Below are 15,213 nucleotides of genomic sequence, written 5' to 3'. Positions count from 1 at the left end.
TTGGTAGTTTGAAATATTTTCAGCAGTCCGACAAAAATAAATCCAATGTGAAAGAGTCCCAGTAATCAGAAAAACTTTCAAAAACGTTAAGTAGCTGAAAGGTCACATGACATTGTGTATCATGTGTATTGTACACAGTGCTTGTACAATTTAATAGGTCATTTAATTTGGTTTATTCATGGTTAGGCCTAGTTGCCAAAGAATCCTTGCACAATAAAGTACATGACATTTTATAAATGAAGTGCCCTTGACATTTCAATGTTTTATGTATTTATGTATTTATTTATTCACAAGTCCCATAGCAATATAATAAGGGAGCACTGCGTTTGATTCCCGACATCATACTGGTAGTCAAGTTGGGATTTTAAAACAGGGCTTCTAGTCACTATATCCCCAGTCTACACCTTCAGTAACAGTTGATAAAACAATAACTATGCAAATACAATTATTCAAGATGCTAGTTGAGTTTTATTTTATTATTTTTTTTTAAATCAAGTTACATTAACATATCTGTTGTCGTAACGGTTTGAAGTACTACTGTGAGCTATTTATACACCTACACATATTGTAAGTTAAATATAGTTTATTACTATTATATTTTCTAATCTTTAACATCTGTTGTTTCCCCGAATGCAGTCTATCGCATTAAATTGGAATCAAGTCTGCTCATGCAGAGAACAGACCAGTGCACTGCTACAACCAGAAGGGACAGCAGTCTTAGCGGAAGGCTGCTTGTGGTGCTCACAGACTCTACTGCAGACCTCTTCCCAGCAGTATATCAAGTCTGGTTCACAGTATTTAATCATTTTTTGCTCTGTGTATTTGCTGACTCATAACATATCTGGCCAGGTGTATATGGAGGAGTTATGCAAAATCATTCTAAAGCACATTGGGAAAGCAAACAATGATATCAGACAACATATAACAGAATCCGAGATTTACACCATAACAGAAATTAGTGAACTCAAGGGGCCCTATTTGCTTTTGTGGAAAAACAATATTTGCAATACTTTTTCTGAAGGGTAAAAACAGCCTTTTGACAAAAAATATTAGGTGAAGCCAAAAATCAGTAGCTTTATGTCTAATCTCAAAAAGGTTTCGCTGCCTTCACAAGCCTTGAGGATGAAGTGCCTCAATTAAAATTATTTTGTGCTTAATAATTCTCCTTTCTGTCACTCTAATCATTCATATTTCCTGTCCTGCTGTTGATAAAAAGTACATTTGTCACTTGCAGATTATGAAGTAAAAAGCTGCTGCAAGTAACACTTAATCTGCTTCGGTGGCAAGCTAAATATTCACATGAAGATATACATGGCAGGATGTTTACAAAACATTTTGAATGTTCAAAGAAAATTCAGTATTTAACCACATTCTTTTCTTCATTTGCATTTTGAGATACATTTTGTGAATCTTTCATGCTGCGTTTACACTGCCACCTTGGACCTAAACCAACTCAGGTCCAACTGATCGCGGAGATTCTTAGCATTTTTCACGTAGCGTTAACACTGCGGTTGTGCCCTGAGCTGGCTTAGGGCCGAATGCGCACGCATGCCATCTAAATTACAATATGTGCTCAGTGACATCATAACGACCACTGAAGGGATGACGGGTTTCCCCTCCCCAAACCACAAAGGCTGATGAGGCAGGGTGGTATTACAAACAAACAATAGTGTCGTGTTCATATTCACAAACCACCATTTCCAACATCGTTAAACCTGCAGTTTGGAGGTACTGTAGAGCTACAACTACGGGACTACAAAAAAAAAAAAATCCATAATTTAAAAAAATAGTAATTAAAAAACTAAAAAAATTATCGATTTAAATTAAAAAAAATATCTGATTTAAATCAAATAAATCCGATTTTTTTTTTGGATTTTTTATTTAATTAAAAAAAAATTGTCAACCCTGTTTCGGAGGCAGTTATTAAGACAGAGGTGCATCCTGTGCGTACAGACCTGGATGTTGACAGCTTGTGTTTATATTATCTTTTTGTATTTATTATTATTTGGGGTCCAGGGGCCAAGTTCGTTATAATGAATAATTATAACGAGGGAGTACTGTATATATACAGTCAGCACTCACATATCAGACCCTAGAAAATCAGTGACAGTGTGACACATATCTGATTATTTCACTTTGGCCCGTTCCAACCCTTGTCCGTTTTTTCAGGGAACACAAAAAAGATACAATGTCAAAAATACATATCTGAAACAACTCTGTTTTAAAACAAGTAGGCTTCCATTTAGATGTACTGTAGTTGGTTTTGTTGGTACAGTACTATATTTTCAACAAAAGAAGTATTTTAATTCAAAACAATATGATTCTGAAAATATCACTTGCCGAAAGAGACGACTGTGGACACACTTTTAAATCCAGTATGTATTGTAGCAGTAAGTAAAATTCCCCATTAACGACCCAACAGCAAAATTAAATCAAAATCTTACCTATGCACAGAACTGCGTAAAACATAAAAGGCAATGCAATTTAGCAAAAGATTAAAAAACAACAATGCCACCAGTTTCCAGAATTAAAACAGTATCCAAAGTCAGTATTCAAAATTTCAGCATTTAGTGCTCGATAAGGCCCTAATGTTACAGTTCACTTGCACATGGAAATGCAAAAAATGCACAGTATCTAAAACTGTTTAATGAGTAACTTTTACATAACCGTAGCTTGTCTTGTTCTCTTTGTTTTTGCTGCATTTTCATCATGTGAAATTGGAGGAAGCGCTGTGTAACTGCACAATCAAGACTGATTTGCCATGCGAGAAAAAAACTAAACAACAAAAAAATGAGGGCTGTGACGGATGCAATGGTACGAAGGGACAATGAAAGCACAGTGGCATCTTTTATGAGTCATTGGTAGGCTGGTACCACTGTGGTAGCATTTCCATATTTGTTATCAATAGTATCACAATGGTATGAACAAATATACACAGGTACACTATTGCAATAATATAGAACCTGTGAGTACAAGTAGGCTACAGTACGTCACCAGGATTACAGTGCAATCTATTGTGTTATCATTTCTGATAATACAGTTTATCGAGGCAAATGGAGGCAGAACAATTACTAGGCCCAATATTGTTTTAGTGTTTTTGTTTATTTGATTTTTTTTGTTCTGTGTGCACATAGTTAGGACAGCTGGCAGCGTGTGTGATTTATACAGAGCTTTTATAAATGTATCATCATCATTACTCAATTACAACACAAAAAAGATAGCTAAACACTTTCCTTAATAAGTTAGGCACTCAACCCCCCGGTCTCACTATTAAATACACAGCCTTGTTCTATTAAATTATGAGTCATCATGTAAAAGGGGAAGAATAAAGAATGTCCACAAACCAACACCTCAATCTCTTCCGGGTGGCAGTCGTGTTGATTTTGCAATGCTAAGTACTGTATAAAGTCGCTGTTATCAAAAAAGGAATTTCGCAGAGCATTCCTTCCTACCAAACACTTCCTGCTGCTGTGTTTGTCTACAGTTAGCCATTAACAATACAATGCATAGAGCTTTGATGGTTCAATATTTATTGGAAACATAATTCCTTTTTTTGGATAGTTCAAGGTCTATTATTGAGGCTATTATTTGAGCTCAAGACTACATGACTAGACATTGTGAGCATTTTAGTTTTACAATACAGGGTGCACGTTTCATGATCGAGTGGGTGGGGGTGACAGTATGTGTTAGAGGGATTTACAGAATCCATGCTGACACCAAGGGACACTAAAGTATGGTACATACAATATAAAAGAGATGTTAAATGGTATGCACAAAGTCAGTTGTGTGCTTTGTTTGTGCAGGGGCCTTCACTGAATCTAGTGTAGAAAAATACCTTTATTATTATTATTATTATTATTATTATTATTATTATTATTATTATTATTATTATTATTTGTTTCTTAGCTGACGCCCTTATCCAGGGCGACTTACAATTGTTACAGGATATCACATTATTTTTACATACAATTACCCATTTATACAGTTGGGTTTTTACTGGAGCAATCTAGGTAAAGTACCTTGCTCAAGGGTACAGCAGCAGTGTCCCCACCGGGGATTGAATCCACGACCCTCCGGTCAAGAGTCCAGAGCCCCTAACCACTACTCCACACTGCTGCCCCTTTAGCAAAACATTTACATTGTTTTGTTTTTTTCACTTTTTTATTTAACACTACATGCAACGTAGTCTATACTATCTACAGTACCTAATAGAAACTGTATTTGATAAACATTTAGATCTTAAAATGTTCTACATTTCAAATGTCCACTGAAGAAACAGCATAGTTATACTGAAACTGGCGACGACATTGTTCTTGTTGCAATCAAACTGTAATTGCTTTGCTTCATTTCACACTTGACCTTCCAAAGTCAAGGACGCATAGATTTTTTTAAATATATTTCATATTTAAAAGTCTCTACTTCCTCTCAACCTCTTCACAGTAGTGGATGCATGGAAGATTTGACAAATTAGAAAAAAAAAACAGTTCTTACCTGGTGTAGGCGGCATACACGTACAGCCATAAAGGGTAACATAATCAAGCTTATAGTCCGAGTTGATTGGGTAGTAGTCTGCCATCTTGAGCATCTTTTTAAAGGCATCATAGATAAAAATGAAGCTGATAAGCGAGGAAAAGCCTTCTTCTGTGAACCGGGTGAAATACTGGACCAGGAAGCTGGCATCTGTAGCAACCAGGAGGAGGCAGAAGAGCGCTGACCACAGGCCTATCCATAATCGGAACTCTAGGTAGTCAAAGTCATTATCCCTGGAAAAACAATACACTGTGATAGATTTTGTTTTATTTTCCTCAGTCCCTATTAAAAATGTGCTAATAAGCTGATTACATTCCCATACCAAACTGAAAGGAAAATCTGAAATGTGGTACACCATTTTGAATTGCTGAAGAGTATCATAGTCACAACTTGTACTAGTACTTGTGGGTTTACAAGAAAAGCAATGAGAACATTTTCAATGCAAAACAAAACAATCATTTTATAGAACCCTGTTTTTCATTATCTCAAGAAATCTGACAGCTTTACATAAACACAGAAGTAATTTCCTGTCAGAGCTTCCTCTAACCTAGTTTAAGCAAAATAAAAATCGCAATGGACATTTTTGCGATTGCACACTATATTGTAGCCTTATTACAGACGACACCAATGCTGGCTTTTTAGCATCTTGCTATGCTAGACATGAACCACACTGCTGCCAACCCCAGCATTTTAACACATGATTGTGAAGGAAGTGAATGGTATTTGCATAGTTTCAATGTGTGTTGATCGCACATTATTTAGATAGTGTGGATAGGGTACAGTATAACTGACAAGGCATATGTTCTGCACAGCAAATGTCAGGGTTTCTGTTTTCAAGATGCTAGTGTTGACTGTCTACTGAAATCAAAAACTGTTCTTGATAAAAATGAATGGCTCCAAGGTGGATATACAGTGCAGTAAACACTCTTTACCCTTTATTAATCATACACGTTTGTCAAAAAGAGAAGAGATTTAAAAAGTGAAAGTACCGACCAAACAATATTGCATGTCATTCAGCTAGGTTATGCTTAGGGCTTCTGATTTTCTGTGTTTTCCGTCGACTTTTCTGCTCTCCTACTGCTACCTGTTAAGCCTTTCATGCGTCTCAATCACAACTCAAAAACATGTTAATAGTAAAATGTATTTCATTTACAGGGTTTTTTCTATGAAACAACTAAATGGGCTTTTAAATCGTAAGTCTTACTTTTCCATTTCAAAGCAGAAGCGACTCTTCTTATTTATGGAAGTACAGTCACGCAGAACGATTGTAATAAAGTGTGTCTTGCATAAGATACTTTATTTTTCATCGCTTATTAACATGTTGCGATCTCGTTTGCACGTTCTGCTTGTTAATCAGAAATGAAGGCTTGGCCAATTTAAAAGCTTATTTAAAAAAACAGTATATTTCTCAGTTGTGATTGAGATACATGAATGGCTTAACAGGTATCAATTGAATTCTTAAAAGGAGAGTGGAAAAGTTGGGGCCAAGCATCAAAACTCAGAAGCCCAGACACACAAATATAAACCCAGACACACAAATGCCTCTTGTTATGTCTTGTCAGTAATCCGACTTGTTTGGTCAGGCCAACCCCAATGGAACATCTTTATTGACTGGTAATCCTTTTATTATTATTATTTGTTTATTTAGCAGACGCCTTTATCCAAGGCGACTTACAGAGACTAGGGTGTGTGAACTATGCATCAGCTGCAGAGTCACTTACAATTACGTCTCACCCGAAAGACGGAGCACAAGGAGGTTAAGTGACTTGCTCAGGGTCACACAATGAGTCAGTGGCTGAGGTGGGATTTGAACCAGGGACCTCCTGGTTACAGGCCCTTTTCTTTAACCACTGGACCACACAGCCTCCTTAATCCTTAAATTGTCTGCAGCTGAAAATACACTAGGGATACTAAAGTAAAATATATGACGTGGCACCATAGAATTATAATATTTTTAGCTTCAATATAACAGAATACTACATTGAACTTCCACAGGAACAGAGTCTGCCATTGTGTTTGTTAATTAATATGAAAACCGCAGTACAAACCCCAAAATATGTTTAAAATTGTCAGTGTTGTCCCAGCTGCTCGACAAAGTTGATCTGTTTGCTCTCCTTCAACATCTATTAAAAAAAGCTTGCTCATGTTGATAATCGTGTACTGGAGTGTTGTTGATAGAGTTTGTAGTACTACTAATGCAATGCCTGATTATAGCATTGAATCAGGGGGGTTGCATTGTGCTACAGTGCTGTGAGTTTTGAACCTCCAGTTTTTCCATTTCCTGTAGCCCCTGTTTTTTCAATGATAAGAACAGTTTGAAGAAACAGATAATAATTGTAACTGTAAGTAAAACTCATATTTAATTACAGGACAATAGCACAGAACCTGTCTATTTAAATCAATACTTATGCAATAATGAAGTCTGCAACTGAAAACGTGTGGCCCAGTGTTTACAGTATTAACAGTGTAAACAGTATAATTCTAACTCAAAGTAGTGATGTTAGTAACATCCCTGGTCACGGCATGGGTCACTGATCAGCTAGGGAATAAAACCCTTTTTTGTTTATTTCACCCAGAAAACATCAGAAAGAGAATTTATCTTATGAACGTCATCCACATGCTTCTTCCTGCACCAGTGCTGATGCTCAGATTGTAATGGAAACCAGCAGCGTTGTTGCAAGACCGAGCATTGATCTGGACACAAGTTGTCCTTCTTTGTATTGATTTTATTGATGTGAGTTCCATCTTTAAGCAATATCACCTTTATATGCATCACATCTCATAGGATTCAATTCAATTGGAAAAAAAGCAATACAAAATGACTTCTGGAAATATAGCCTGTGGTAGTTCCATTAAAGGTGAAATAACTTCCATAGTAAATATGAAATATATTTTCTGTAGACCAAATTCTCATCTTGAGAAATGTTTTCAGTTTGTTTTTCCAATGAAGCTCTTACTGCACCTTAAAAGCGAAACCCAAACAAACAAACAAAACCAGGTGAGTAGATCTCCAAATGCATGAAGTAATTAAAAGTCCAAAATAATCTGCACACTGCTATTTGAAGAGTGGCAATAAAAAACCACTACAAAATCAAAATTATACGAAAAACAGTCTTATTTATAGAAGAACAGGCAAAAAAAAAAGTGATATAGTGCAAAAAGTGCCCAGTGCAAACGTTTCGGTCGCATGACCCTCCTCAGTGCTAACGAATTAGGAACACCTAATTAATTCAATTAAAGTGAATTAACAGAAAAATAGCAAATATAACAATGGAAGAAATCATTACTTAAATACATCATGTTGTTAATTATTGACTTTTAAGACTATTAAATTAGACTATTTAAATGTATCTAGATCTACTTACACACAAATAATAGAAATGAATAACACTAATGTTAATATTCAGAAAAATATGTAAATACTATATAGACATAAACATGAGTGACCATGAAGCCAAATGGTAACAAGTCTTAAGCATAATGAATTAAATATCAAATAAACATTAATGATAAAGATAAGGTGACCATATGGCTCCGTGTTCAGCGGGACAGTTTGGGATAGTTCAGGCTTTTCATCTCACAACCCAATGCATTCTGGTAAGCGTAGTCCTGTCTCAGGTACCATTCTTACCTTTAAGAGAAGCAGGACTACGCTTACCAGAATGCATTGGGTTGTGAGTTGAAAAGCCTGAACTATCCCAAACTGTCCCCCTGAACACGGAGCCATATGATCACCTAAAATAAAGAGAATACAGAAAGAAATAAACTAACAAGAGAAATATTAATTGTATAGTAAAGGTAACATGATAATTCTAGTTCTTCGTTAATACTTTCTGGCTGTACTGTTTTGAGATAGAAAATCCATTTTGCTTCACATTGAAGTAGTTTTTGATTCAAGTCATCTCCTCTACAAGTCTGAAGTAATCTTTGTATACCACAACATTAAGTCAGAAATGGAATGATTTACTTCCGCAAAATGTCTAGCCAGTGGCGAGAGCATCTTTCCTACGGGTGGCACTTTCATGTTCATTAATGCACACCCGTAGTTGTCTTTTGGTTTTACCAACATATTGTAAGTTAACAGGGCAAGAAATTAAATAAACTACAAAATCAGATGTGCAGGTAATGACTTGTGAAATCTCGTATTATTTGTTAGTTAAATGACTTGTAAAGGTTTTAGTTTTAATAACATTGTCACAAGCTGCACATTTCTAACATGGAAAGAATCAGTTTATCACTGTATCCCAGTTTAAATTTTTAGCTGTATCTTTAAAAGAATTGGCTTTAACAAGAATATCCCACATATTTCTGCCTCTATAGTATGTAAAGAGGGGCATGGATTGAAATATTTTGCTGACAATAGTATCAGTTGATAAGATATGCCAGTGTTGTCTAATAATAATCTCATGACTATGTATAGTAAAGGTCGTGCAACAAGTGGAAGAGAATTCTTTGTTGTTCTTATTCACATGAGGATTTGTATCTACGTTTTGAACTTTAAAAAGAGCTTTATCTAACTGTCACAGACGGTTCTGGCACGTCCCTTTTGTGCTACAAGTCATTAGATCCTTTTGCATGGAAGGCCTTGGTTGCAAGGGTGTGCGGTTCTTTGATGGACCCAGATTAAGTTAAAATGTGTTTGCCCACTGATGATGGGAATGAGAATGCAGTGATGGGAGCCCAGCTAACATGATTTAAGTTTTTGCAGGTATCAGGCTTTTAAAGACTGTCACCCACACTTGTGAGCAGAAACTGACCCAAGACTGTCACAGCTACTGGAAGCAAGCTGATCTTTGGCAAACAAATTGAACATTTGTGAAACTGCAACAAATATTGTAATGACTGTAATGTGTTTTAAGGAATTTAAAATTATTAGCAGATCTGTGTAAGGCCTGTGTGGAGAAGTTCATTGCATTGAAGGTCAGACTGACCTGCTGAAAGTTCCAAACCTCCCTTATCAGCAAAAGCATCTTTTTAAATTAGACTCAGAGCCTCAAAACATTCTGATCCAGCGAGAGCAGAATGGCAGAATCTATGGAGCACAGTTAATATGCTAGAAGCAATCGAACTAGGTTTGATTATAGTAAAAAAAAGTATTTAAATAAATAAGAAATCTAATATAATAACATTAAGTAAATGTATGAGCATATAAGGGCAGCAGTGTGGAGTAGTGGAGTAGTGGTTAGTGCTCTGGACTCTTGACCGGAGGGTTGGGGGTTCAATCCCAGATGGGGGACACTGCTGCTGTACCCTTGAGCAAGGTACTTTACCTAGATTGCTCCAGGAAAAACCCAACTGTGTAAATGGGTAATTGTATGTAAAAATAATGTGATAACTTGTAACAATTGTAAGTCGCCCTGGATAAGGGCGTCTGCTAAGAAGTAAATAATAATAATAATCATAATAATAATGAGCAGTCCTAATTTTTAATATTCAAGGTTGCATTTGCTGCTGAGCAGGTGCCTAAGTAAAAATTAGCCTCTTGCCTTCTGTGTATATCAATGAAGTAAAATAGAATTGCAGTTTATAAGAGATTGCTATATTGAAGTATCTGAATTAGAACTAAATGTTATAAAATAATTTAAGGTACAAACTGTAACTTTACATATACATTGAACCGATTTGTAACCTCCTTACCTGCCTGTAGTAAAAGCAGTGTTGGAAATGACTCATTGCTTTTGGCCAATGTAGCTGGGATTTTTTGATGGTCAGCGATTTAAAAGCCAAGATCCTCTCTATAATGAGAGATCTCATTAATATTAACGAACGGAAATACCTTTCGGATAACAGAAGATAGGAGTTTATCTTACAATAATCATTCTCTGTCTATAACAGAAATTAATTAGAACCTGGCAGGAAGAGATGGGAATGGAAAGCATAGGACATGTTAATATGTTAAGTTAGATATTGATTTGAAATAATGAGTATTGGAAAATGCTTACGATAGTGTTTCATATTAATCAACCCTAAAATTGGCAAAAAGCTGAGGTTGTCTTAAAACCTGCTTTAACTGGATTTTGTATGAACAGTGAAGAAGGTCAGACTTAGTTCAGTCACTATAACACCATGGCATTCTAATATATTAATAATAGCCTGTATTTAGATATAAATAACTGGACCTTCCATTACAATTTCTAGGGGTAACTGTTATACTGAAGTAACTTAATTAGAAATACATCTTATAATGCCATTTAAAGTTAAACTGTTGAAAGCACACAGTAAAAGTTTATTATAGCAGAAGCATGGCACTGACAGTATTGCAAACATATTGTTAAGACACATTTGCGATAATGTTCATTTAATTTAATCAATTTAAGAATTAGTTCAGTTTCTCCAACTAAACAAAAAGTATTTCAGACATTACAATATCAATTAAACTAAAGAATATAAATGTTTAACTTATATAAAGGTTTTTCTGCAGTAATAAACAGAGGTACTTATTTAGAAGAAACTGTAGGGTTTAAAAGTGAAATAAATAATTTTAAACTCTACAGTTTTTCTGTAAATGTTTGTCTCAGACACACAGTATAATTCTGGAAGGCTATTAGACCTTCAAAAAATAAAGCTTGGTCTTTGGCACCTCAAAGCAGGTTTTGGTGTTGGCTCTTAAAAGTGAGATTCACTGGTCGTCAGTTTTGAATCCAAGGTCTTTCAAAATTAACTCTCTTCATGATATCATAGAAATGAATGAACACTTGGCAGCCGAATGAGCATTCGATTTAGAAAAGTCATCTACAGTATCAGTCCTTAACAGATAGGTAGTGATTTTAATTGGGATAATGTTTGGGAGCCAAAAATGACTTCATGCAATGAATTTGGTAAAGTGCTTACAGTGGAGTTTCATATTAATAAAAAACACTAGGCTTGGCAAGTAAACAAGGTGTGTGGAAACCTGCTTGTGCAGGCAACTTTAGAAACAGAGAGAGGTCAGGCTTGGTCCAAGCATGGTACAAGTTAATACAAGGCTATTATATTTAACATGTTTTACTATAGCTTAAATTTAAATGGGAATAACTGAACTAACCACTGTATGCTTATTCAAAGGCTTGTGATAAACCCCTATAGTCTTTTTGTTCTACACTTTGTGAACACACATTTGTATACGAAGTTAAACTGACCCATTGACAACACACTGAAAAGGTAACATAATATGCAGCGAAGAGGGAATATATTATGCTCAGGTTAAAAGTGATTCACCTGGCTTTTTAGATAAAGGAGGAGTTGAAAAAAGAGAAGCTATGAGATCATGTTCCAATATTTTTGGAAAGAAGTTAGATCCAATTTGTTTTAAAAAGAGTTGACCTGATCCTTCTAGAGTCTAGACTATATCATTAACTCAAAGATAAGAACTGTCAAAACAGACTGATGATCAAATTTAATTGGGGACTCCTGATGTATTCATTGGAGGGACAATCCTATAAAAACGGATTGCTGTTTGGTCGAAGTCAAATCTCTGCCTTTTGAAGACAGTTCTTATTTTTCAATATATCCTACACTATACTTCCATATACTGGAAGGTAAGCATATATTTGAATTTAATATCTCTTTTATATTGATGCATTGCTATAAGGTATAGGATTTATATTTTAGCTGTAGAGAGTGATATATTGAATCTTCTAGAACATAGTGGTGTGTGCCATAGAGTTTGTGTCATTTTCTTGATGATTAAAATGTTGTCTGGGCATATAGCACACCCAGTGCTCAAACAAAACAACTTACAGGGAGTTTAAAACATCTCTGTCCTCCTTAAACATCTCCCCTGAGTTTAAGAGCATATATATAAATAAGTAGTGCGATTTCTGACATACCCAATCCCTTGGGTAATTCATAGATAGAAACTGGTCATACATTTTCTCCCATTTATGTGTGAATATATATATATATATATATATATATATATATATATATATATATATATATATATATATATATATATATATATATATATATACACACACACACAAATAAAACGGGATAATGTTGAAATATATACTCCAAGATAATGCATTTCCTGTTAATGCTACAGAGATATGCCTTGACTTCACATCCTGCTCCAAGCCTGATCTAATCAGTGCCAATAGCTTGGCAAATTATCCACGCTTTTCTATAGCTAAAGATTTTAATTAACAATCATATCCGAGGCATCCAACTCTAAGTATCACCAGTGAGACGTATATGACAGGGCACTCAAGATTATATGAAAGATCAAAATAGGCCAAGCTCAAACTAGGCCAGATCAAATCATGCAAACTTCCTACTTCACATAATAGATTTTATGGATCATAAACCACTGTATACTCTCAATGCTTGTAACATCTCAGTGTTATTAAATCTAGGGCAATGTTTATCTATACTATTTTAACTATTTGTCATTTGGGAAGTTTAAAACATAACCAAGCTTAATAAATGCTTCTATGTAACCACATTTGACAACCTCGTTGGCTTCATTTAGAAATATATTTTAAAAAGGTGTTTAGTACTTACTTGCTGAAATTAAAGAGCAGCCTCTCAAAGACCAGTACAGGACCCGTACTGCTAAGGATAATGAGGGGCTGACCGGAGAAAAGGCAGAAGACAGCTCCAGTAACTGCTGTGCCCAGGAAGCTCTCCAACACACCCTGGAAGGAAGGGGACAGTGCATGTCAGCATTAATAAATAATGACATGTTGGGGAACAGCAAGTTACCCTGCACAAGAACAGTGTGTATTCCCTGCATGTAATCCTACCAGCAGGAGGGCACCAGTGGCTTCATGCTTGGCAGCCAAAGGGTTAGCAGTACATTTTACATGTAGTGCTCATTAAAGGGACATGAACACTTAATACAAGCAGGTGGCAATTGAGACTCCCTCATACTGTAGGTCTGTGCAAGAACACTTCCATCCAGGCCTGAAAGCTCCATTCAGACCTGGGTCTTTCTTCACTGGTTACCCAATTCAAATCCACCATCTTCAGAGGAGAAAGTGAATAAGCCTGCTCTACCACTTAGCCTAATCAAAAATAAAGTGCTTCTAATGGCATGAAAGGAATATATCGGTAGCTAAGAGATTTGTAGAATCATTTGATACGAGGACTGAGAAACTCCAAGTCCTAACAGACACAGATAAAAAGCGCTCCTTTTTATGCTTAAAGTAATGCATGTATTTAATGACATGCTAAGGAAGATGCATGGAATTTAAAGATGCATAAATATTCATTAATAAAGTGTTCCATATTTAGTTTCATAGTGTATATTATTTTAATATCTAGTCAATAAGTGTAATTGGTTTTTACTATTTAGCACCAGCTTTAATGCTTATCCGTAATGTCTAACTTAGGGGCTTAATACATTTGGATTCAATGTCATTTGTATTGTTACAAGCAATACCAGACACTGGAAAACACTTGCTGCCTTCAGGCCATGAAGATGAGAACAGAGAACAAAGCAAAATTTAAACAAAAGCTGAAGCAATATAGTCATCAATCTATCTGACACGTACATTACAGCAGGTACGGGCACAGACAGCTAAAATCACTAAGTACTTGCAAATCAGCTCAATTGTTTTAAGGAGGAGATGTAAGGAAAGTGTACTGTTAATTCCATTTGAGGTTAAAGCCATAATTTAAATGTTGCCATCAAACAATAAGCAGCTTTCTTTTTTGTTCATTTTTTTTCCTAGACCTTAAATAAACAACAATGGTATACATTAAAAATGATTTGCCTTGCAGATTTCTCTGTTGGACAAAAAGTTAATAAAACTACCACAAGGAGTCATAGCACTCTTAAAAGTAAGTAAAGCAGCCTGTAACAATAAGGATTCCTTTTGTAATGTGGATATCATGTTATTTGCAGTTCCTTTTTGCTCAAAATAGTTCAATCAAATCCACGGTTACTGGTACACACAGGCACTGCACTGGTATAACATCAATTTCAGTCTAATTGGGACCAACCACATAAAATCACACTAAAGGAAGTCAAGTGGTTATTATATTTCAGCAATGTTGTCTCAATTCTGTGTAATCTTCATACATTATAAAAGGTCTGGTGCCATGTAACCTGTTTCATTTTGCACAAGAATAACCAAAAACAGTAGCATCCCTTTTTTAAAAGCCTGAACTGACCTGCATATTATCAGTAGCATCTCCCAGCAGGCCTCCAAAAGTGATGGCATTGGTTACTGTTGCCAAATAGATGAAAAGTACTGCAGACAGGGACTGGATGCTTAATGCATCATAAAAGTCACTGGCAAAAAATGGGATTTTCCTCTTGATATCTAGGATTAGTCCCCCACAAAACCTAAAAGACAAAAATCAACCATTATAGTAACGGGGAGAGATGTACCTGGAGCATTTAACAATTTAACCAAGTATCCATTCGAATATCCCTCCAAACAAAAACAAAAAAACAAACTGTTCAAATTGGTCTACTAAACCAACCATAATAGAAAGAGAATGGAAGAATGCCTGTGGCGAAGGCGGTGTGGTATAAAGTTTGAATATAAAGTAGGCTGCTGTGGAGAAACCAATTTATCCAAACTAAAGGATGCCACCCATCAAGAGGTCTTGTGCATCCCTGTGAAAATATTTAATGTTATCTTGGAGAAGGATCCCATCCTTGAAACGAAGGGTAACCTTCTTAATGCAAAAACACTGTAATAGTTGTAGAATCAATCTTGTTGCCCCTTGTTTGGTGCTAAAGTTTTATTG

At 35.6% G+C, this 15,213-nt stretch overlaps 1 protein-coding gene across 9 annotated transcripts in view; it reads right to left on the bottom strand.

Annotated features, from left to right (window-relative positions):
* The window catches only part of LOC117973232 (electrogenic sodium bicarbonate cotransporter 1), a 91,337-nt gene that overhangs the window by 18,835 nt on the left and 57,289 nt on the right, over positions 1–15,213 (bottom strand). For all 9 annotated transcript variants that reach the window (XM_058989869.1, XM_058989871.1, XM_058989879.1 and 6 more), the window contains 3 exons: positions 14,629–14,803; positions 13,015–13,148; positions 4,492–4,763 (listed from right to left, as the gene is read on the bottom strand). In XM_058989869.1, coding sequence (XP_058845852.1) covers positions 4,492–4,763; positions 13,015–13,148; positions 14,629–14,803 — 581 coding nt within the window. The remainder of the gene's footprint in view (positions 1–4,491; positions 4,764–13,014; positions 13,149–14,628; positions 14,804–15,213) is intronic.

This window comes from Acipenser ruthenus, chromosome 2 (assembly GCF_902713425.1).
Source record: "Acipenser ruthenus chromosome 2, fAciRut3.2 maternal haplotype, whole genome shotgun sequence".
Lineage (NCBI taxonomy): Eukaryota > Metazoa > Chordata > Actinopteri > Acipenseriformes > Acipenseridae > Acipenser > Acipenser ruthenus.
The sequence above is the reverse complement of the archived record's forward strand: the minus strand, read 5'-3'. Positions and strand labels throughout refer to the sequence as shown.